This window comes from Danio aesculapii, chromosome 23 (genome assembly GCF_903798145.1).
Source record: "Danio aesculapii chromosome 23, fDanAes4.1, whole genome shotgun sequence".
Lineage (NCBI taxonomy): Eukaryota > Metazoa > Chordata > Actinopteri > Cypriniformes > Danionidae > Danio > Danio aesculapii.
In genome coordinates, this window is record NC_079457.1 from 5,961,608 (window position 1) to 5,986,652 (window position 25,045).

At 36.1% G+C, this 25,045-nt stretch overlaps 1 protein-coding gene across 2 annotated transcripts in view; it reads left to right on the top strand.

Moving 5' to 3' along the window:
• Positions 1–25,045, top strand: part of slc1a7b (solute carrier family 1 member 7b) — a 151,782-nt gene that overhangs the window by 118,946 nt on the left and 7,791 nt on the right. The window contains exons 4-10 of one of the 2 annotated variants that reach the window (XM_056448864.1): positions 6,081–6,123; positions 6,577–6,811; positions 9,288–9,387; positions 10,492–10,725; positions 14,182–14,376; positions 18,413–18,547; positions 21,488–21,587. In XM_056448864.1, coding sequence (XP_056304839.1) covers positions 6,081–6,123; positions 6,577–6,811; positions 9,288–9,387; positions 10,492–10,725; positions 14,182–14,376; positions 18,413–18,547; positions 21,488–21,587 — 1,042 coding nt within the window. The remainder of the gene's footprint in view (positions 1–6,080; positions 6,124–6,576; positions 6,812–9,287; positions 9,388–10,491; positions 10,726–14,181; positions 14,377–18,412; positions 18,548–21,487; positions 21,588–25,045) is intronic. The other variant, XM_056448865.1, reaches the window with a different exon arrangement.

Consider the following 25,045-nt stretch of genomic DNA (forward strand, 5'->3'; position numbering starts at 1 on the left):
CGCCGGGTGTATGATAGGGTCTAATGACTTGACTAATTAACCTAGAGTAGTTAAGCCTTTAAATTTCACTTTAGGCTGAATACTAGTATCTTGAAAAAACATTGTTATATAATAACTTGCCTAATTACTCAAACCTGCCTAATTAACCTAGTTAAGCTTTAAAATGTCACTTTAAGCTGTATAGAAGTGTCTTGAAAAATATCTAGTCAAATATTATTTACTGTCATCATGGTAAAGGGAAAAGAAATCAGGGTAACACTTTATTTTGGTGGTCTATTTGAGTATTAGTAGACTGTCTGCTTAATATCTGTTGATGCTGCTCCTTCAACAGACATTTAACTGACCATAACAAACTCTACAAGTACAATGATGCAATGTAACATAAATGCAACAAACGGAGCATCAAAATAAAGTGTGACCGAAGTCAGTTATTAGAAATGAGTTATTAAATCTATTATGTTTAGAAAAATGTTTTAAAAATCTTCTCTCCGTTAAATAGAAATTATGGAAAAAATATACAGGGAGGGTAATAATTCAGGAGGGCTAATAATTCTGACTTCAGCTGTATATTTTTAGACACACTCAGTGCCATTGGCTTTTGTAGTAGGTCACATCTAGTTTTGACGTCTGTGTTTTAAAGCTCAGGACAAACATTTAATTAAAACTCCAGTAAAGAAGCAGAGAAAACCTTAATGGGCTCTGCTATTTTCCTGCCATAATGGCAGTACTTTATACCTCGTTGTGAAAAGAGCAGAAGAGTCGGCCAGCATTATTCATGAAGACATACAAATACACAGACGTACATCATATTCAAAACCCATACACATTGTATCCACAGAGCATTATTCTCATTTGAACACAATCTGGAGGCTAATACATGACTCTAGTCGATCCTTTGATTCATATACACTGCAAAAATGACTATATTCCACAGTAATTGAGTCTTGAACAGTAAAAGCATCTATACATGTGAAATAATTAGTGGTGTAACAGATCAAAAAATCTCACGGTTCAGATTGCATTATGCTTTTTCAAATCAGCCTAAAAGGGAAGGAGACAAATGTAATTTGCTTTCTAAATTTAGTTCATTCCCAGCGTCTCAGTTTAGTCGGTTTCAGTTTTCAGTCGGTCGGCGCTGGGATGAAACATGCACGCTGCATGTGTGAGTGTTTTCATTCACCGTGTACTCTGGTCTTGCGTTAAGTCTTCTGTTGGTGTTGTGTTTAGCAACAACGCATGCTCGTGTTGTCATTTGAACACTCGGTTAATGAGTTTTCTCATTGGCTGCGTGTTCTTCTGTTTTTGTGAGCACATGGCTTGTGTTGTCTCTGTGTCATGTGCTCTCCCATCTATTGTCTAGTCCCACCCTCCTTAACCCATTATCAGTTAATTATGTCCATCTGTTTGTGTTAATTTACTACTGCTTATATTCTCCTCATGTCTGCTGTCCTGTGCCAGTTCGTCATCGTATGTCATTGATCATCATTGTATGTTACCTTGTCGTGTGTCTGTTCCAGTCCTGATCCCTGCCAGCCTACCCAGTCTAGTTTGGGTTGTTTGTTTATTTGTTTTGTTAATGTTTTCCCCCTCAGGGTAGTTTGTTTTCCTGTTTTTGCCTTTTTTTTTGTTTTATTACAAATAAATACTTGTTTATCCTCGCCCCTTTTTCCCCTCACCGAACCGTGACAATTAGTAGTTTATTAAGCTAGTAATGTTAGTTAATGTTTTGTTAATACCGTGATTTGTCACTTAAACTAAAAGTTTTACCAATGATTTTCTTCTTCAGTTTTGTTTTTCTTGTTTCTCACTACAAACGTCTAATAACTCTTAAATCAAGATACATTTATTTGATGCGTATTAAAACTGAAGTATTTAAATTCTGTTTTTTTAAAGATCATTAAGTATGTTCTAAACTCTTTTACATTTTTTCTGTTTAGTGGATAATTCGAGTTCATTCGTACGAAAATGTCGAAGAACTTTTTAAATTAGGCGTGGCACCAAACTCCACCCCTAAACCCAACCATCCCAGCAGACACACAACATCATAAGACGTTAATATTGGGTGAGATTTAGGTCACCAGTGTCTAAAGACAATGTTACTTTGACGTCCAAAAAACGATGTGAAACGATGTTCATTTTTTAGGTTGCATTGGAAAGTGACCAAAATCCAGCGTCGAATCAACATATTAAACCAACGTCATATTGAGGTCAAATACTGACATTTATTCGTCAGGTATGGCAACCAAAATTCAACATCTGATAGGCATCAAATTGGTTACGTCCACACAACATCAAGCTGTAACATCATTAGATGTTGATATTTGGTTGTTTTTAGGTTGCATTGGAAAGTGACCAAAATGTATCGTCTGTCCGACGTTGGACATTGTTGTCGGCCTGACGTTGGGTTTTGTCATCAACCTGATTTTTATTTCCAAACAAAATGCAACATCCCAAGACATTGGGGTACAACGTCAATCTGATGTCATGTTGACATGCTGTGCCTGCAGGGATCATTGGAGGATAGGCAAATCCTACTAAATTGTACGAATGAGACTGAGGAATTCATATGAATTAGCCACTTAATCTAAAAGTTACGAATTGCGGAGAGATATTGTTGGATGAATTGTCATGACATTATAAACTCATCAAATTTAAGATCTAATTTCTTTAAAAACCAATGATTGATATGCGATATAAAGTGAGTCAAGACCGGACCGGAAAAGATCAGATGTCTTTAAAATATGGAGATTTATTTAACCACAGTACTTTCAATGGAGTTTAAGCATTGCCTGCTGCTCCTGACGGCACTTGCGTTTAAAAACGTTCAATTCTTTAAAGGTCCCATGAAGTTAAAAAAGATGTTAGTATCAGTTTTGTTTGCTAGTGTGCTCCAAAACATTGACAAAATTTGCTTTTGGAAGACATAAAACTGATATAAACATGTAAAGCTTGTAGTTTTATTTAAGTCACCTCATAGTTTAGTTTCTCGTCAAATCATAACCAATCAAATGCTCTCTAGTATCTGGCATGCCCCGCCCCCTTAAAGACGCTTCACATTTGCTTCTCATTTGATGCGCTTGAGCTCAACCACTTTCACTGGCAGAGCTGTGATAAAACTAAATGCTATTGGTTGTTGTTTTTTAAGGGGAGGAGCTACACTTTGTCCCACCCTCTCTCCGTGTTTTTTTTGAGATTACGCCAAACTTTGAATAAAAATGCACATTTCAAAGCACTTCACAAGATCTTTAACACCTAAATGAATGCTTAAATCTATTTAACTGATTATACTTTAATTATATTACATCAATGCTGTAAAGAAACCTTATGAAATGGTCACATAAAAGTTTACCGGTGGCCAAAAACGCTTACTGTGCCTTATAATAAAATTAAATATTATAATTTTAAAAAGTGGGTTGTTCATTCCGCTTTGGCGGCCTCTGAAATAGAGGCTAAAGCAAGTCGCACACCAGAAGCGCTGCTTGGCAACGCGACACGGTGAGCACATGACAGTTAAAAGTCACACCAGATGCGCAAATTCGCATGATATTTAACATGTAACTAGATGGCGCTCTGTGGCGCAGCAGGAATATAAACAGTGTCTTGAGTCGTGGCTGGGCGCCGTGGACAGCCGCCGACTTGCGGCGCCGGTGTGTGTACCCTGATAGAAACCTATGTTTAGAATTCTAAAATGCATGGCGCTGCGTGGCGCGATGTTTTGCGTCGCAGAGTGCCGCTTCTGGTGTGCGACCTGCTTTAGGAAGGAAAATGACTGATGAATGAATTCAGAAAGTGAGGGAATACAGGTCTTACGGTCTACTTTCGGAGATATTTGTAATGCATTATTTTAAGGTTCAGGACACCCTGGATTACTTTTTTGCGATGTTAAAAGATTTGTGTGTGTTGAGAATCAGTTAACAGCGTTGGCACCTGTAAGCTTAAATTGAGGGGAAAACTGGATAATTTTGAGCTTTTTTCAGGTAATTTCATCTTCTGGGTTTAAAATGATTTTTGGGGCCGATCAAAATCGGTGATGTGGCGCAAAACTGCAAGTGGAGTGATGACGTGTCGGTTTCTCATTATTATTCATAGTGGAGTTTTCTTATCCTATGAGAAGACCCTGCTTCTTAATTGTTCATGAGCGCTCTGTGGCGCGGCAGGAATATGAACAGTGTCCTGAGTCGTGGCTGGGCACCGTGGACAGCCGCCGACTTGCGGCGCCGGTGTGTGTACCCTGATAGAAACCTATGTTTAGAATTCTAAAATGCATGGCGCTACGTGGTGCGACGTTTTGCATTGCCGAGCGCCACTTCTGGTGTGCGACCTGCTTGTCGTGTCAGTTTCTCATTATTATTCATAGTGGAGTTTTGAATATCCCGCAAAGCTGTTGGTTTGCGGCAAGCATTTTTGCCGGGAGAGCTGTGTGAGAATTTGGACTTTGTCTTTTATCAGTGGAGTTCGTTACCATCAGGTTACCATTCAGACACATGTTTAAAATCTTACAGATTACCGGCAGGGTTAATGGTTGGAATAGACAGGGCAAGAGACTGCATTGCTATCCACTGTGTCTGCATTCAGACCTGTGGACTGAAGAGGAGAAGTCCTCCCAATTTATAGTGTTTATATAAACACGATTGTCTTTATAATGATAGAACAAATTGTGGTTACGTGTATATGAAATTACGAATGATGTATGTAGCAGGGCATTAAATTGCTTACTGTTTAGTTCTTTGCATTTTACTTTGTAAACTATAAAATCATGGCTCTCCTCACAGTTTGTGTTTCATTTGGTGAGCCAATTGACAGTTCTCTCTACTCTTTTTCCCCTGCACTGCCGGTCACGCCCACTCATCCCTCTGCTCAGTGTTGCTCCACACCAAAGTCCCTTTCAGTCATTTCACTCGGCGGCCATCTTTGAAACGCCTCTCAGGCAGTATGCTAGGGCATTTTGTCTGAATGGGGAAACATCAAATTCTCCAAAACTACATGCCAAGCTTATGACTGAATTTCATTTCAGGAGTCACCAATAAAACTAAACAATAACCGTCTCTTTCGTTTCATTTCTAAACATTCGAATCACACAAAATCTGTAGAAACTCACGTCTGGTCTGAGCCCCTTCACTGGAGTATTGTCAGTCTACAGCAATCTATGATTGGCTCTTGTACTAGAAGGCGGGCTTTATTCGCCATATAGCGATCGACAATTGGCTCCTGTACTTGAAGGTGGGCTTTATTAGCCATATTGACAGTTACACTTTTCTCCATTCAAAGCAATACGAGTGACATGTCTTGTGTATACTATCATCTTTATCAACGTCCATCTCGGAGCATTTTTTGAAAAATTTCTGAGGTAGACTTAAACTGAAAAGGGGGGTTTCATAACCCTTTGAGCAGTTTTTGCTTGTACTCACCGCATGTGTTGCTTTTAAAATCAGGCATCTGTATCTTTAAGATCCAACATCCGACAGAACCTACAAAAAAAAGTACACTTAAAAAACATAAATCTACATGTTTCTACATAATTTACATCCTGTATTTTAAGACAAAACATGTAAATGTCAATATTTAACATACATGTGCACCAGCAGTATTTTCAAGACACCACAGGTTTTACTCATACTGTACATTCATTTTCCTTCGGCTTAGTCCCTTTTCATCAGGGGTCGCCACAGAAGAATGAACCACCAATTATTCCAGGGAAGAACATGTAAACTCCACACAGAAATGGCCACTGGCCCAGCCGGGACTCCAACCAGCGACCTTCTCGCTGTGAGGTGACAGTGCTAACCACTGAGCCACAGTGTCGCCTGACTACAGGTTACATGAATTCATAATTGCTGAATATGATCCAGGCTTTGCTATGAATTACTTCACAAAACTGGCAGGAGTGAATTCACTATAAAATAAGTAATGGTTTTATTTTCATTATTGTCATCCATATTTAAAAATATCAACACAGATAAACACGTGCATGTCAAGGTTTCTGCATTTTGGCTTTCAAGGAAAGTCTTACTAAAAGCATTCAGTTGTTCAGTAAAGCTCAATATTCATTTAACTGTGATGTATTTTATGTCCCCAAACAGAAACATGTTTCCGGCAAACCTCGTCCAAGCCACTTTTCAACAGGTAAGAATGAATTATATGTCACTCTTCATAATAAGTCCAGTAGGAAAAACAGAGCCACTCAATTGATGCATAGTCAAAAACATGAATGTGATTTGTATGATTTTGCAATCATTTGTAATAACTGTGGTACATTTTTCAAGATACTAGTATTCAGCTTAAAGTGACAGGCAAGTCATTTATAACTGTGGGTTGTTCTGTAGACAATCCAAAACCAATATTGGATAAGCGGGCTAATAATGTTGACATTAAAATGGTTTAAAAATATATCAAACTGCTTTTATTCTAGCCGAAATAAAACAAAGACTTTCTCCAATCAGAAATACTGTGAAAATTTCCTTGCTCTGTTAAACATCATTTGGGAAAGATATGAAAAAGAAAAATCACAGGAGGGCGAATAATTTTGACAGTAAACGTAAGCGAAATATTAAGATTGATGTGGAATTTTCTCTTTAGTATCGTACCAACAGTGTGCCAATAATGAAGACGCCCAAAACCACAGTGGCCACCAGTCTGGCAGAAAGCACCACGCGGCGGGCTCTGATCTACGGCATTCAGGACGATAACGGGACGGACATTCAGAACTTCCAGCTGGATCTGACGCCACCACCGGATGTTGTGTTTCGGACTCTTCCTGGCACCAGCGAGGGCATGAACGTCCTGGGCATCGTCATCTTCTCGGCCACCATGGGTGAGGACACAGGCATAGAGACATCAAACTACTTTTGATACTGACAAAAACAAATGATATCTAAAAATTAATCCTTTTTTCCACCTTGATTCACTGAACGGAGATCATTTTATGATTTCACGGTTTTTACCAAAAAACTCACTTGCTAGGATAAATATTAAGAGTTTAACTATATCAAACAATTGTTTAGTAAAACTGTAAAGTCAAAACGGTGCAAGTTACTAGTAAAGAAGGGAAAATATTCACTAAAAAATGTTATGGTATCTTATTGGAGACATTTGATTAATTCGCTGATTTCTAAACATGAGCCACTTCCTTTTTTATGTCTTTCCTTTATTGTATTATTTTTCAACTCTGTTAAGTAATGAGTTTGATGGTAATACGGTTAAAAAAAGTAAACTTTTTACGCCCAAAAAAACCACACCTTCCAGTATAAATGTATGCTATCATAAATATTCTGAACTTTTTACTGGCACAGGAAAACAACATTTGGGAAATAGAAGTGTGTGATATTGACTGGTTCTCTCTGGTTCTTGAATCTGATTGGCTGATAGCTGTGCTATATTCTGCAATACCAGCACTCATACAGCCTCCTCACCCTTCTGTATTACTCTGCCCACATAGATTGACAGCAGATCAATAAACTCACTACAGTTTGACAAATATTGCAGCTGTTGGACAACATAATGTGCTTTAGAGGCATTTTAGGTGAGAACGTCGTTGTTTAGATTGCAACTATACAGTTTACTTATAAGGATAATGCCTAATTTTAATATTTATAATTTTGGAGATTCAGCATGTCGGTGGCCATTAGCCGGTCATTCAGCAGAGCAAACATAGTCGATCCTCCACCACAAGATGGCAACAAAATAAATGCTTAGGGGAGAAAAACTCAGCGTAAATTTTTATTTATACATCTGGTAAGTGACATTCTAAGTCGATCTCTCTCTTTTGTATGTTGTAGTGCTGTATCTGCTAGTGTTTGCTTTGGCTTTTTCACAGTTAATTATTATGACATCTCGATTGCAACAGAGAAATACTGGGAAATCTCTGTAGACTGATGGCATTTCATGCCGTTCAGCCTTATAATCTTAAAACGTGTGCAAAATCACCTGTTTTGTCGTCGCTTTAGACGTTACGCTAGAGAATCCTTCAAATATTAGCTCTAAAGTGATGTTGGTGAAGCAGCAACGGTTTCTGCTGTTCTGACGTCAGCTGCAGATGTGTATGAATGGCGGAAGAAAGTAGTCCCTCTTACAAAAGGAATTCAAAAGGAGTTGCATTCCTCGTATGGCCTCGAGCCAATGCACACCTCCCACCAGCGTGACATTTGCAGTAAAAACTCAAAACATAAATTCACATAGAAAGTATTTGTTAACATTATATTGAAACATCTGTTTATATTTACCAGAACAACTGACCACAGAGTTAAGGGACCAGAAAAATATCAATCTGTAAACATGTTTTGTACTTTAAATGAGGAAAATAAGCATGCGTTATGGATGTGACCAAAAAAGTATGCGAGTTTATAGTACACAACATGCTTTGTAGAAATTCTGTGAATTAAACTGCACAACCCCAAAACATAATGCTAATTAAAAGGGTAAGAGCTGCCTGACTTTAAAACAACGATGATTGATTTAATTTTATTTAATATTTTTGTATTTATGAGGTAAAAGCTTTATTAAAGATGTGACATCCTTTCTGTTATGGATGTAACAGATGTGAAATTGTCATTCATGTAACTTTGGTAAATCAAATAAAATTGTTTAAAAACATTGACACAGACTTTAAGTATTTCTAAAGTACTTTAAAATACTTGCTTACACAAAAAACGCAGAAACAGTTTCGGTATTTTGGTGAAAACTTGGCAAGGTTGACATTTGCATGGAATTGCTCATGTATATACAGTATATATATACAGTATATATATATATATATATATATAATTATATATATAAGCAATATCACATGAGTAGCAGTGTGATATGGCTGTATATCAGCACTGGTGGGAGGCATGCATCTTGTGGATAGACAACATAAACTTTTTTTAAAGTCTTTGCCCGCCGACGAGCTCTCTCAGAAATTGTAAATATTTTAAAATAGGCACTATTCTTACAAATAAACTGCATAGTTGCAATCTAAACAACTACATTCTCAACTAAAAAAAAAGCCTCAAAAGTACATTTTGTTGTCTGACAACAGTAATATTTGTCAAACTGTAGCGTCTCTGCCTGTTGCTGGTTGTATGTGGGCAGAGTAATACACAGAGGTGAAGGGTGAAGAGGCCTTTCTGTGATGTTAATGGTAAAATTTTGCACTTCTATCAGCCAATCAGACTCAAGAACCAGACAGAACTGTTGTGTGTGTATATATATATATATATATATATATATATATATATATATATATATATGCATGTTTATATAATATATGATCAGAATTGTAATATTTTTATTTATTTATTTTTGTACAGGCATAATGTTGGGCAGAATGGGTCCGAATGGCAGCGCTCTGGTAAACTTTTGCCAAAGTCTCAATGAAGCAGTGCTGAAAATTGTTGCTATCGTCATCTGGTAAGTTTTGAATTTTATCAGTATTTTATTATAATAAAATAGTTTGTGTGTCTGTGTAATTTCCATTTACTTTCGAATTAAACTCCATATAGTTTTACAAAAGCCTGATAATCATATTTGATTCACAAATTTAAACATGTTTCTTTAAGGAAAATATTGACTATTAAAAAATGCATTAAATGATATGCACAATCGAAATTTAGGGTATAGATGAAAGCAAAAGTATTAGCCCTCCTGTAAAATTTTTATTGTTATATTTTGTAACATTTTTCTAGTGATGGGAATGGAGCAGGGACATTTTGACAGTATATTTCCTATATGTTTTCTCCTGGAGAAAGTTATACTCTTATTTATGTTAGTTTGGCAGGAATAAAAGCAGTTTTTGCATTAAAAAACTAACTATTTTCAAGGTCAATATTATTAACCCCCTTAAGAATTGTTATTTTTTTGGATCGTCTATAAAAGCAAACCACTATGGTCTAATGACTTCCTAGTTAACCTAATTTGCCTAATTAACCTAGTTTAGCCTTTAAATTGCATTGTAACCTCAATACTAGTATCTTCCAGAATAACTAGTAAAATATTATGCCACAAACTATTTGTTTTGTCTGTGCCATGGCGAAAATTCCTAATATTTTACTAGTTATTTTGCAAGATACTAGTATTGAGGTTAATTGTTAGAAATAAAATATTACGTTAAGAAATTATTAAATAGTTTTGACTAAAACTGTGTGTGATTGATTAAATGATTGTAAATTTAGCTACAGATAAAATGTATTTGAGCGGCACAGTGGTTAGCACTGTCGCCTCACAGCAAAAAGGTCACTGGTTCAAGTCCCGGTTGGGCCAGTTGGCATTTTTTTGCATGTTCTCCCCCCTGTTGGCGTGGATTTCCTTCGGGTGCTCCGATTTCTCCCACTCCAAACACATGCGCTTTAAGTGAATTGGGTAAACAAAATTGGCTGTGTATGGGTGTTTCCCAATACTGGGTTGTGGCTGGAAGGGCATTCCCTGTGTAAAACATATGCAGGAATAGTTGGTGCCTCTGTGGTGACCCCTGATATACAAGTCAAAGGAAAATGAATGAATAAAGTGTGTTTGCAGGTACTTCCCGTTCGGCATTGTGTTTCTGGTGGCCGGTAAGATTCTGGAGATGAGCGACCCGTCAGCGATGGGCAAGAAGCTGGGTTTCTACGCCATCACAGTGGTGATGGGACTCATCCTGCACGGCCTCTTCATCCTGCCCAGCATGTACTTCTTCATCACCAAGAAGAGTCCCATCGTCTACATCAGAGGAATCCTGCAGGCTCTGCTCATCTCGCTGGCCACGTCCTCCAGGTCAAACACATACACACACACTAACAGCAGAGCAAACACACACACAAAGCAGATTTACCTCAGATCTATTTTGAAAGCTTTTGCAATCAAGTTTTTAAAGAAAATTTCAGTCAAATGTGCTTAAAGCGCAGCTATCATGCAAAATCAACATTTGAAAGCTGTTTGCACAGTCATATTAGAGTGATATAAGCACAACAAGTCTCTTTTTTTTAATTTCCTGACCTTAAAATAGGATCCAAATCTACAGGAGTGCAGTTTTCCCTGCCCGAATTCATTGAGAGGCACATATGAACATGTCTTCATAGTAACATGTATACACGTCTACAGGGCAACCCAGAAATCCTCCATTTTTTTCAATGGAGGTGCGCAGCTTGTGTGTGCAAATAGAGAGTGTCGCAGATGCGCACAGGTTTTCCAGGAGTACCTAGTTAAAAACATCTCAACTTTTCAGGTGTGTTGATTACATGAAGAAATCCGTGTCACAAGTTAAATTAAAATTCTGATAAACAATCGTATTTTTCATTTAAATAGTTTCTTTGTCTTAAGTTTACATTAATTTACAATCCACATTTTAATACTTAAAATGACAAGTTTCAGTTTTTAATTGCAAATAATTGCGACTAGATGCAAAAAAGTGTGATTTATATATATATATATATATGTGTGTGTGTATATATATATATATATATGTGTGTGTGTATATATATATAATATATATAATAAATATGTGTGTGTATATATATAATAAATGATATCTAAATAATAAATGATTTATAAATATTAGTGCTGTCAATCGATTAAAAAAGATTTTCATTTAAAATAGAATCAATTTGTTTATTAAGATCCTTTCCTGTCATTTTTTTAATAAAAAAAACAAAAATACTACTAACCCGATCCTTTTGCAAAGCAGTATGAATATGAAAACCTCAGCTTGTTGATTCCATCTAATTAATATTTTGTTTTTGGCTTCTGTGCAAATCACCCGTTTCTTTCATTCCACGTTTGATGTCCCAGTAAAGAGGTTTTGTGTTCTCTGATGACTGATTTCATCACACCTTTCACATTGCTCTGCATCGGGAGGAGGTTGTGACCCTGCGTGCACAACAGACAGAAGAAAACATCATAAATATTGCAGCAGCACATGAAAGATTTCATTAATAAATTTAGCTTTTTGCCCTCTCGCTCTGGCAGTAGCAGTCCTTCACATGTTGTGTCCACCTAAAACAGGCATTCACATGACGAATGTTTGAAGCTTTTCTCTGTCATGTGCTAAAATATTAAAGAAAAAATAGCTCCACAGCATATAAAAGTGTCTCATTTATAATATGGTGCTTATCCAGTCTTTCTTGCATCATATTAGCGCAAATAAATCTTGTTGTTTGACAGCAAGCGAATATGAACTGTTGCTAAAGGTGTTGAAATATCTTAGGCAAGGCAAGTTTATTTATATAGCTTATTTATAGTTTATTTATAAATATTTATTCATATTTCATGAACAATGGTAATTAAAAGTGCATTACATAAAAGAAATATAAAATACAACAAGTATAACAATTATAAATATTCCAAATGTGTTAAAACAGGTCAGTTTCTGGACCATTTATGATGATAAATATGTGGGTTTTCTCAGAATGGATGTAAATCTGGTCAAATCTGCAGCCAAAACAGCTTATAAATAGTCATGCAAGTGAAACACTGAAAGCAGAAAATGTCCTGGCAGAAAATCACCATAATTTTCTAATAAAATTTGCATTTAATCAAACAAGCAATCAATGCATCTGAAATAAACAGCTCAGCAGTCTCACATGTGCTTTATCCTCAATAAACAATAAGCTGGTTATTGTCTGCCAGGACATTTGATCTTGATATAAAAATCATAGATAATCAAAAATAAATAAATAAAGATTATTATTATTAGTTTAAAATAATTTTTATAAAAAAAAAATGTAAAAGAACAAATAAACATCTACCAGTGAGTCCAGTTTGAATTTTCATTTAATTAAACGCACTGGATACTCTGCCAGGACATTATGATAGACTTACTGTATATATATGTATATATATATATACATACACACACACACATATTATTATTATTATTATTAGCCCTTTTTTATTTTTTCCCCCAATTTCTGTTTTCTGTATATATATATATACACAGGTTTGAAATATACTTGCTGTGGTAGCCAGATTGAAACACACAATTACCCACACATATATATATATATATATATATATATATATATATATATATATATATATATATATATATATATATAGAGAGAGAGAGAGAGAGAGAGAGAGAGAGAGAGAGAGAGAGAGAGAGAGAGAGAGAGAGAGAGAGAGAGAGAGAGAGAGAGAGAGAGAGAGAGAGAGAGAGAGAGAGAGAGAGAGAGAGAGAGAGAAAACAGAAATTGGGGGAAAAAATAAACAGAAGGGCTAATAATTCAGGGAGGCTAATAATAATAATAATAATAATAATAATAATAATAATAATAATCATTATATATATATATATATAAATATCTGTGATGTCATAAAAATAAACCTAATTTAAATGGAATTGTTATTTAACAAAACTTATTTACAGAAATTCCCAAACTACAGCCCGTGGGCCAAAGTTAGCCAATGGTAACCTTTGATTTGGCCCGCCATCCCATCTGAGAAGAGAGGGAGAATGATGGGGATGGCTTTGAGATTGTCAATTAAATTTTAATGTAACCCTGTGTTTGTTGTATTGTTAAAAGCTAATAGAAATTAAATGCTTTAATTAAATGTCATAAATAATCAGATTTAGTTTAGATGTACATATGTGACACGCCAATGCAGAGAATTTGGAGAGCAAATCAAGTCAAAGGCAGTTTCTGCTTTACTAGTGTACTCAGCATTGGACTTCACTGTGGTATAAATGTGATGGTTTTTATTGTAATACGTTAGCATTTTAAAAGTTATATTGCATTAGGTATTACAATTTAACGTAAGGTTTTTCTATTTATTTCGAAATATAATGAAACATATTAGGAAATTACGTATGGCAACTTCAATGTAATGCAGCTTGCTTTGTTTACCTTTGGCCCATGGCTCTCAATGATATTTGGTTTTCGGCCCTTCATATGAAGACGTTTGGGCACCCCTGCTCCTTTAGTTTGATATTATTTTTATTTATTTTACATTTAATTATATAAGGGAGGGAAAAAAAAACTTTTCTTGCCAAAGTTAATGAATATTGATAAAAAAGGAGGGTATCTGCAATAGAAAACATTACAACAAGATAACAAAAATCATGCAGTGTGTTATTACCGGTTTAGTTCTACACCACAACAACACCACATCCTGTTGTATTATGTTGTTAATCTCTTGCAGCTGACACACACATGTGAGATTACTGAGCTGTTTATTTCAGACGCATGACCTGACAGATGTTTTATCAAGCGTTCTCTTGTTGTTGGTTCTCAGTTCTGCTACTCTGCCTATCACCTTCAAGTGCCTGCTGGAAAACAATCACATTGACCGACGGATCATTCGCTTCGTGCTGCCGGTCGGAGCCACCATCAACATGGACGGCACAGCGCTGTACGAGGCGGTGGCGGCCATCTTTATCGCCCAGGTCAACAATTACGAGCTAGACTTCGGCCAAATCATCACAATCAGGTGCAGGAAATGTTTTAACATCCAACAAAGCAATTAATTCACATAATGTTTGAAAATGTGATAAAAATATTCCCCATTAAATACATTTATCCATTAAACTGCACTATTACACTAGGAAATATTTGAAGAAGAATGAGTATTTCACATTAAACATGTGTTGGATAAGTTGGTGGTTCATTCCGCTGTGGCGACCCCGGATTAATAAAGGGACTAAACCAAAAAGAAAATTAATAAATGAATGAATGAATGAATAATTGTGTATATATATACACATATACACACACTCACTGGCCACTTTTTTAGGTACACCTGTCCAACTGCTCGTTAACTCAAATGTCTAATCAGCCAATCACATGGCAGCAACTCAATGCATTTAGGCATGTAGACATGGTCAAGATGATCTGCTGCAGTTCAAACCGAGCATCAGGATGGAGAAGAAAGGTGATTTAAGTGACTTTGAACGTGGCATGGTGCCAGGCGGGCTGGTCTGGGTATTTCAGAAACTGCTGATCTACTGGGATTTTCACGCAAATCCAATGTCTTGTTGATGCCAGAGGTCAGAGGAGAGTGGCCAGACTGGTTCCAGCTGATAGAAAGGCAACAGTAACTCAAATAACCACTCGTTACAACCGAGGTTTGCAGAAGAGCATCTCTGAACACACAACACGTCCAACCTTGATGGGCTACAGCAGCAGAAGACCACACCGGGTGCCACTCCTATCAGCTAAGAACAGGAAACTGAGGCTATAATTCACACAGGCTCACCAAAATTGGACAATAGATGATTGGAGAAACGTTGCCTGGTCTAATGAGTCTCGATTTCTACTGCCACATTCAGATGGTGGGGTCAGAATTTGGCATTCTGCCTTGTATCAATGGTTCAGGCTGGTAGTGGTGGTGTAATGGTGTGGGGGATATTTTCTTGACACACATTGGGCCCATTTGTACCAATTGAGCATAGTGTCAACGCCACAGCCTACCTGAGTATTGTTGCTGGCCATGTCCATCCCTTTATGACCACAGTGTACCCATCTTCTGATGGCTACTTCCAGCAGGATAACGCGCCATGTCAAAGCGTGAATCATCTCAAACTGGTTTCTTAAACATGACAATGAGTTGTCATGTTCACAATAAGGGAACTCAAATGTAGTTGACAATGAGTACTCAAATGGCCTCCACAGTCACCAGATTTTAATCCAATAGAGCACCTTTGGGATGTGGTGGAAAAAGAGATTTGTTTCATCATGGATGTGCAGCTGACAAATCTGCAGCAACTGCGTGATGCTATCATGTCAATATGGAGCAAAATCTATGAGGAATATTTCCAGTACCTTGTTGAATCTATGCCATGAAGGATTAAGGCAGTTCTGAAGGCAAAAGTGGGTCCCAGTACTAGTAAGGTGTACCTAATAAAGTGGTCGGTGAGTGTGTGTGTGTGTGTGTGTGTGTGTGTGTATGTATGTATGTATGTATGTATGTATATTGAGAAAAAAAGCTAATTTTCGCTGGAAATTTCAGGCGACACTTCAGGTTATTGTATCTGATCTCTTCATATACAGTTGAAGTCAGAATTATTAGCCCCCCTGTTTATTTTTTTTCCCCAATTTCTGCTTAACGGAGAGAAGATTTCTTCAGCTCATTTCTAAACATGATAGTTTTAATAACTACTTTTCTAATAACTGATTTATTATAATAACTGACTCGATATTTTTCAAGACACTTCTATACAGCTTAAAGTGACATTTAAAGACTTAACATTGTTAATTAGGTTAACTAGGCAGGTTAGGGTAATTAGGCAGTTATTGTATAACGATGGTTTGTTCTGTAGACTATTGAAGAAAAAAATAGCTAAAAGGGGCTAATAATTTTGACCTTAAAATGTTTTTTAAAAATGCTTTTATTCTAGCCGAAATAAAACAAATAAGACTTTCTCCAGAAGAAAAAAAATCAAAGGGGGCTAATGATTATGACTTCAACTGTATAGGCGATGCGGTGGCACAGTGGTTAGCACTGTAGCCTCACAACAAGAAGGTCGCTGGTTCGAGTCTCGGCTGGGTCAGCTGGCATTTCTGTGTGGAGTTTGCATGTTCTCCCTGCATTCGCGTGGGTTTCCTCTGGGTGCTCCAGTTTCCCACACAGTCCAAAGACATGCGTTATAGGTGAATTGGGTCAGCTAAATTGGCCGTAGTGTATGTATGTGAATGAGTGTGTATGGGTGTTTCCCAGTGATGGGTTGCAGCTGGAAGGGCATCCACTGTGTAAAACATATGCTGTATAAGTTGGTGGTTCATTCCGCTGTGGCAACCCCAGATTAATAAAGGGACTAAGCCGGAAAAAAAAATGTATATAAATTGCCCCCTTGCACTTCTCTATGCAGGAATAACCCTATTTATTGATGCACAAGACAGTGAGTGTTGCGCAGATGTGGCAATGTGTGCCTGACAGAAGCATCATTCATCATATTTTTGGCTTGCAGCGTGTTCTCTGAGCTTTGGTGTCCTCCTCAGGGTTATAAACGTCCCCATCATCTGTTCTTGACTAACAGGAACAGCAAGCACAAATTAAAGTGCACACTCTCCAGTATGTGCACTACATCACAGAGTGATGCTGAGAAACTCACAATTTTGCAAATGGAAGGTCAGATGGAGAATGGAGGGTTTGACCATACAGACAGAGACTGACAGTCAGAAAAGCATTGTGTGCGGTGCTGTTACAGGGATAAACGCTGCTGTCACATGGCTGTCTTACCGCAGGATTATTACGCAGTTTTCAATTGTCACCCCACCCCCCAGCTATCCCAAAATGCTCAAACCGGTCTCTCTTTCAACTCTGGCTTTTATATGTACATATGTCAGATCTGCCAGTCGGACAATACATCCAAGACAAGAGCAGGATGATTTTCTTTATTTCCTTTACAGTGCACGTATAAGCAATGTAACACAGCCACAATTTTGCAATTGAATAATAAAACCTTTAGTAATTTATAATTAATTAATTCTTTTTTAATTTATTCTATAAATTTAATTCTAAATAAAATTTCATTAAAATTAGTAGTAAAATTATCATTGTAATTTATAATTATAAAAATATTTATAATTGTTTATTTTTATAAATAAAATTCTAAATATGTAATCAAAATTAGTAATAAAATTATTATTATTATTATTATTATTATTATTATTATTATTATTATTATTATACGGTATTATTATTATTATTATTATTATTATTATTATTATTATTATTATACGGTATTATTATTATTATTATTATTATTATTATTTTTAAATATAATAAATGATAATTAGTTATAATTTATATTAATTTAATGAATAAAATTCCTAAATAAAATTACTAATAAAATCATAATTATAATTTATTATAACTTCTAATTCATTATAACTATTATTTATAATTATAATAAATAATAATTATAATTATTCTTTTTGACTTTTTATAAAAATTCTAAAATGTAAATAAAATTTGTAATAAAATTATAATATATCATTTATAATTATAATTAATTATAATGTACACTAATTTAATAAATAAAGTTAAAAATAAACTACAATTTTTAATAAAATAATAATTTATTATATATTATTATTATTATTTATAATTATAATAAATATTAATTATATATATTTTTAATACAATTCTAAATAAAATGTAAAATTAATAAATAATAAAATATAATTATCATTTATAATATATTATTATTTCTATAATTATAATAAATCATTTAAATGTATTTATATTATCAATAAAATTGTAAATAAAATGTAATTAAAATTAGAAAACATTATAATTAATTATCGGAATTTATAATTAATCCATAAAGGCTGGTTATCTGTCATTCATAAAATTTTCATTCAGTTCTATGATCTGCCTACTTAAAGTATAAAGTGATAGTAATCTAAATAAAAATGTATATGTCACCACTCAACAGAATGTACTGTTTATTGTGTTATGTTTCGTTTACCATGTTTTATTCGTCCTATTTGTGGTGTAATGTTTTGTTTACCGTGTTTTCCAGTATTACAGCAACAGCCGCAAGCATCGGTGCAGCCGGGATCCCGCAGGCTGGCCTGGTTACCATGGTAATAGTGTTGACATCCGTCGGACTGCCCACCGATGACATCACTCTCATTATCGCTGTTGATTGGGCCTTGTAAGTATGACATTATCAAGACATAAATCAATACACAGCAAATAAAAATTAAAAAAGTCTCTTGTTCCTAGTACAAATATCTCAAATTCTTGAATCAAGATGCATTTTCTAGACACATATAAAATTTTGTTTTGTTTTCAGAAATAATACATTAAAATTAAGTGAGTTTTTCTTTAAAAGTGGCAAATTAATATGTCAATGGGGTAAGCAAAATAATGTTATTTCAAATCTAAAACCAGATTATTTTGCTTTCCCCGTTGGCAGATTATTTAGCTTGATTTAAAGAGTCATGAAACCCCCCGCTTTCACTTCAAATCTACCTCATAATCTTTTTCAAATAATGCTCCATGATAGGTGTGGAGCTCTGCGAGCAGAGGGAGGAGTGGGCGTGGATGACAAAGCAGGGAAAAAAAATGTGAAAGAAAAAAAACTGTCAGTTGACTCACAAAATGAAACACAAACCTTGAGGAGACCCATGAGTTTATAGTATACAAAGCTAAAATGCCAATAAATAAACAGCAAGTAACTATAAATGAGGAGGATTTCTTTCCTCCTCAATCCCCGGGTCTAAAAGCAGACAGTGGATAGCAGGACACAGGTCTTTTTCCCTGTCTATTCCAACCATTAGCCCTGGCGCTAATCAGGAGGATTTTAAACATGGGTGAACACAGCAGCACAGATAGGCGATGTGTCTGAATGGTAACAAACTCAACTGATAAAAAACAGTCCCCCATACTCTAATTCTCACACAGCTCTCTCGACAAAAAGGCTTGCAGCAAACCAACAGCTTTGCTGTATTGGCCCTGACAGCATCACGGAGAAAAACATGCAACAAACCCCAAGGTGGATCATAGAAAACAAAAATATGAGCCGTGCTGTGCAGTCTCACCCAGTAATTGGTTCACAGCCTGGAAGGTCTGCCTTGCCTTTGGAAAGCACGTGTTCTTATGAATAATTAAGAAGCAAGCTCCTCCCATAGGATAAAAAAACTCACTTCACTTGCAGTTTTGCGCCACGTCACTAATTTTGATCCCGCCCCAAAAATTTATTTAAACAAGGAAGATGAAATTAGCCGACAAAAGCTCAAAATTATCCAGTTTTTCCCACAATTAAAGCTGACAGGTTCTAATGTCTTAACTGATGCTCAACACACACAAATCTGTTAACATCTCAAAAAAAGTTCTCCAGGGTGTCCTCAACCTTTAAGGAAAAACTCACTTAATTTTGACTCATTACTTCTTACTTTACTAGAAATGATTCTTGATTTTGAAGAATTTTTAGATATTTGGACTAGAAACAAGCATTCAAATATCGAAAAATTCTTAAATCAAGAAGCATTTTCTAGACGAGTATAAAATTAAGTTTTGTTTTCAGAAATAATACATCAAAATTAAAGGAAATTTTTAAAACTAGCAAATTAATCTGCTAATGGAGTAAGCAAAATAATGTTATTTCAAATCTAAAACAAGATTATTTAGCTTCTCCCATTGGCAGATTATTTTACTTGTTTTAAATGTGCTGTATGTAAGTATTTAACTCTTGTAAAGCATAAAAATACCATAATATGTTTGCAGATATTTAAGTGAATATTCTGGTTTATCTGAAAAACAATGCTCAAGTCAGATATTCTGCTTTGAAAATGTGCGTTAGGTGCCAGAACGGCTGTCTTTGTTTTGGTACATTTAACCCGCCCACTGCAGTTTAGCCAATTATACTGGAGCACCCCGGATTGCCTTGGTGTGATTCATTCAGTCATGAAGGCTCTCGAGGTATGCGTCTGAAAATGCGACCTCCGGTGGACAGTAGCAGCCTACTAAATGAGATGCAGAGTTCCACATGAGCTGGTTGTTAATCCACAAATATTATAAATATTACAAACGTAAACATATTACATTGTAACCTGTGTACTAACAACACGCATAAGCAAAATTTGGATGTTTTCACCAGATGAAACACGACAGAAATTTAAATACAGCCAATCAGAAGCACAGAATAGTGCACTCACTGCACTTCAACGAAATGGTAAGGTTATAATCTAATTAATACATATTAAACCTCTTTAACATTATTAAATGTAGATGCTGAATCACTGATATGTGTTGATTAACACTGAGTTAAAGTTTATAAAGTTCAATTTCAAAGGGTTTATTTTATTTTCAAGATCTGAGGTGAACCATCTGCTGCTGCTTTCAGTAGTATGGCAATAAACGTAATGTAAAATGGCATTCAAACTCACATTATTAGCATTTAACACTGAATAAAGCACATGAGGTGTACCTGAGGTGATCATTGTCAGTTTTCTGTTGTTCAGTTGTAAGTAACAGAAGCCATTTCAGGTGTTGGCTAGGACAAAAGCTCCTTTTAATTTGGAAAATATTCCTTCTACCGTGCTGTTGCTTTTATGTAGAACACAACTTAAATCAGCCTTTGTTGGTTTCATCAATCTGGCAACCTACTCTTGCATGCGTTTTAAACCAGGTGTGCAATACCTAGTTAAACCACTGGGTGTCAAACTTACATACTGCACCTACTGTATAAGAAAAAACTTTGACTTTAAAGAAAAAGTTTGACTTATTGTTTCTGAAAACAAGACTATATTTATATTTGTCTAGAAAATGCTTCTTGGTTTAAAAATTTGTACATATTTGGACTAGAAACAAGACAAAAACTAAGTAAGAAAAGTATTATTTTGCATCATAAAATAAAAAAACTATAAAAGCATTTCTCATTTTTATGGTCAATCTAATTACAAACATTAAGAAATGAGTTTAGAAGGAAAGATTCTAACACAGTTATCTGCATTTAGCACAGATGTTGCGCAAAAAAAATCATCAATTAAGAATTACATGCTCTATTTATATCTATTTGTATGAATCCTATACATTTTACCCGATATTAAGTGGATTTTAACATGATGTGCGTTTGTTCTCACCTCTTCAGAGACAGATTTCGCACAATGGTCAATGTGATGGGAGACGCTCTGGCCACAGGAATCATGGCCCACATCTGTAGAAAAGACTTCATCAAAGAGGGAGATGGGGTGAATATAAAACACAGACACACACACACACTGAGTTTATACTGTACATATCTAAAGTGCTCAGCATAAATAAGTACACCCCCTTTTGAGAATGAATATTATTGTCCAGTTCTCAGTGAATATAGACAGTATTTTTGGTGCATTTAAACCAATCAGTTTTATTGAACAGTTATAATCATTAAAAGTATGAGTTGGTCACCTAACATATGTAGGAATATAAAAATAATAAAATGTACATTATATTTAAACAAGTTATTGCAGCAACAACAACGAAAATACAAATAAGAACATTTCAACTAAATTATATTTCTGTTTATCATTTTTTCCTGTTCATTAATATTATTTAATCTTTATTTGGGTTAACATTACTAATTCTGTGTTAGCATTACTCATTTTTGCACTGTGATCTTCAGATTCTTTGTTAGATTCGTTCCAGTTTTGGCTTTAATACTGACTAGTCTATTGTAAATGCACACATATTTTATTGTAAAGCATCCTGTAGAAAATATTTATTTAAATGAGAGATCTGTGAGGGGAGAACTCATTTATGCGGAGCACTGTACATCCACACACAAGCAAATTTGTAGCTGACAATTAAAAACTAAATTAAAATTGAAACTTGTAAATTTACAGCAGTGAGCATTATTGAATTATTGAAAAAAAATTAACATTTGACAGCACATTAAGTTCCACTGGGTCAAAATTGCATCCTTGAAAGACAAAAATGCTCAATGTCTTGTCACTTTCAAGGATGCACTTAAGCCACATGTACAAATAAATTCAGATATAATAAAATATAACTAAATAGATTTCCTCAATCCACAACAAATCTTCCATCGAACAAAATTATAAATTTTATAACACTCACCTAGCTTCAATATTTCAACAATGTGTGTGTCATGTCACAGCAGCACACCAGGGGAAAATATGGGTTACCAAAAGGTAAAGTATAGATTGGATACGTGGCTCGCCGGAAGTGCTATATGTGCATCAATCATAGTACTGTGACGGTTGGGTTTAGGGTTGGGGTGGGGGTAGGCGTTAATAATACAATTTATTGGGTAATTTAATATATAGCATAAATAATACTCAGTACAACTACTGTTTTCAAATTACTATGACGGTTGGGTTTAGGGTTGGGGTGGGGGTAGGCGTTAATAATACTCAGTACAACTACTGTTTTCATATTACTTTGACGGTTGGGTTTAGGGTTGGGGTGGGGGTAGGCGTTAATAATACTCAGTACAACTACTGTTTTCATATTACTATGACGGTTGGGTTTAGGGTTGGGGTGGGGGTAGGCGTTAATAATACTCAGTACAACTACTGTTTTCACATTACTATGACGGTTGGGTTTAGGGTTGGGGTGGGGGTAGGCGTTAATAATACTCAGTACAACTACTGTTTTCATATTACTTTGACGGTTGGGTTTAGGGTTGGGGTGGGGGTAGGCGTTAATAATACTCAGTACAACTACTGTTTTCACATTACTATGACGGTTGGGTTTAGGGTTGGGGTGGGGGTAGGCGTTAATAATACTCAGTACAACTACTGTTTTCATATTACTTTGACGGTTGGGTTTAGGGTTGGGGTGGGGGTAGGTGTTAATAATACTCAGTACAACTACTGTTTTCATATTACTTTGACGGTTGGGTTTAGGGTTGGGGTGGGGGTAGGTGTTAATAATACTCAGTACAACTACTGTTTTCATATTACTTTGACGGTTGGGTTTAGGGTTGGGGTGGGGGTAGGTGTTAATAATACTCAGTACAACTACTGTTTTCACATTACTATGACGGTTGGGTTTAGGGTTGGGGTGGGGGTAGGTGTTAATAATACTCAGTACAACTACTGTTTTCCCATTACTATGACGGTTGGGTTTAGGGTTGGGGTGGGGGTAGGCGTTAATAATACTCAGTACAACTACTGTTTTCATATTACTTTGACGGTTGGGTTTAGGGTTGGGGTGGGGGTAGGTGTTAATAATACTCAGTACAACTACTGTTTTCACATTACTATGACGGTTGGGTTTAGGGTTGGGGTGGGGGTAGGTGTTAATAATACTCAGTACAACTACTGTTTTCATATTACTTTGACGGTTGGGTTTAGGGTTGGGGTGGGGGTAGGTGTTAATAATACTCAGTACAACTACTGTTTTCACATTACTGTGACGGTTGGGTTTAGGGTTGGGGTGGGGGTAGGCGTTAATAATACTCAGTACAACTACAGTTTTCACATTACTTTGACGGTTGGGTTTAGGGTTGGGGTGGGGGTAGGCGTTAATAATACTCAGTACAACTACTGTTTTCACATTACTGTGACGGTTGGGTTTAGGGTTGGGGTGGGGGTAGGCGTTAATTATACTCAGTACAACTACTGTTTTCACATTACTGTGACGGTTGGGTTTAGGGTTGGGGTGGGGGTAGGCGTTAATTATACTCAGTACAACTACTGTTTTCACATTACTGTGACGGTTGGGTTTAGGGTTGGGGTGGGGGTAGGCGTTAATAATACTCAGTACAACTACTGTTTTCCCATTACTATGACGGTTGGGTTTAGGGTTGGGGTGGGGGTAGGCGTTAATAATACTCAGTACAACTACTGTTTTCACATTACTGTGACGGTTGGGTTTAGGGTTGGGGTGGGGGTAGGCGTTAATAATACTGTACAACTACTGTTTTCACATTACTTTGACGGTTGGGTTTAGGGTTGGGGTGGGGGTAGATGTTAATAATACTCAGTACAACTACTGTTTTCACATTACTGTGACGGTTGGGTTTAGGGTTGGGGTGGGGGTAGGCGTTAATAATACTCAGTACAACTACAGTTTTCACATTACTTTGACGGTTGGGTTTAGGGTTGGGGTGGGGGTAGATGTTAATAATACTCAGTACAACTACTGTTTTCACATTACTTTGACGGTTGGGTTTAGGGTTGGGGTGGGGGTAGGCGTTAATAATACTCAGTACAACTACTGTTTTCACATTACTGTGACGGTTGGGTTTAGGGTTGGGGTGGGGGTAGGCGTTAATAATACTCAGTACAACTACAGTTTTCACATTACTATGACAGTTGGGTTTAGGGTTGGGGTGGGGGTAGGCGTTAATAATACTCAGTACAACTACAGTTTTCACATTACTGTGACAGTTGGGTTTAGGGTTGGGGTGGGGGTAGGCGTTAATAATACTCAGTACAACTACTGTTTTCATATTACTTTGACGGTTGGGTTTAGGGTTGGGGTGGGGGTAGGCGTTAATAATACTCAGTACAACTACTGTTTTCACATTACTGTGACGGTTGGGTTTAGGGTTAGGCATTAATAAAATACAATAAATCGTAAATTTAATAAATAATATAAATAATTCTCGTTAACTTTCAGCCGCAACCATATCCGATCAAGCAACAACCCAACTAAAAGTATCCGGGCTTCTTCGATGCTCCCGGACGAGCCCCCAAAT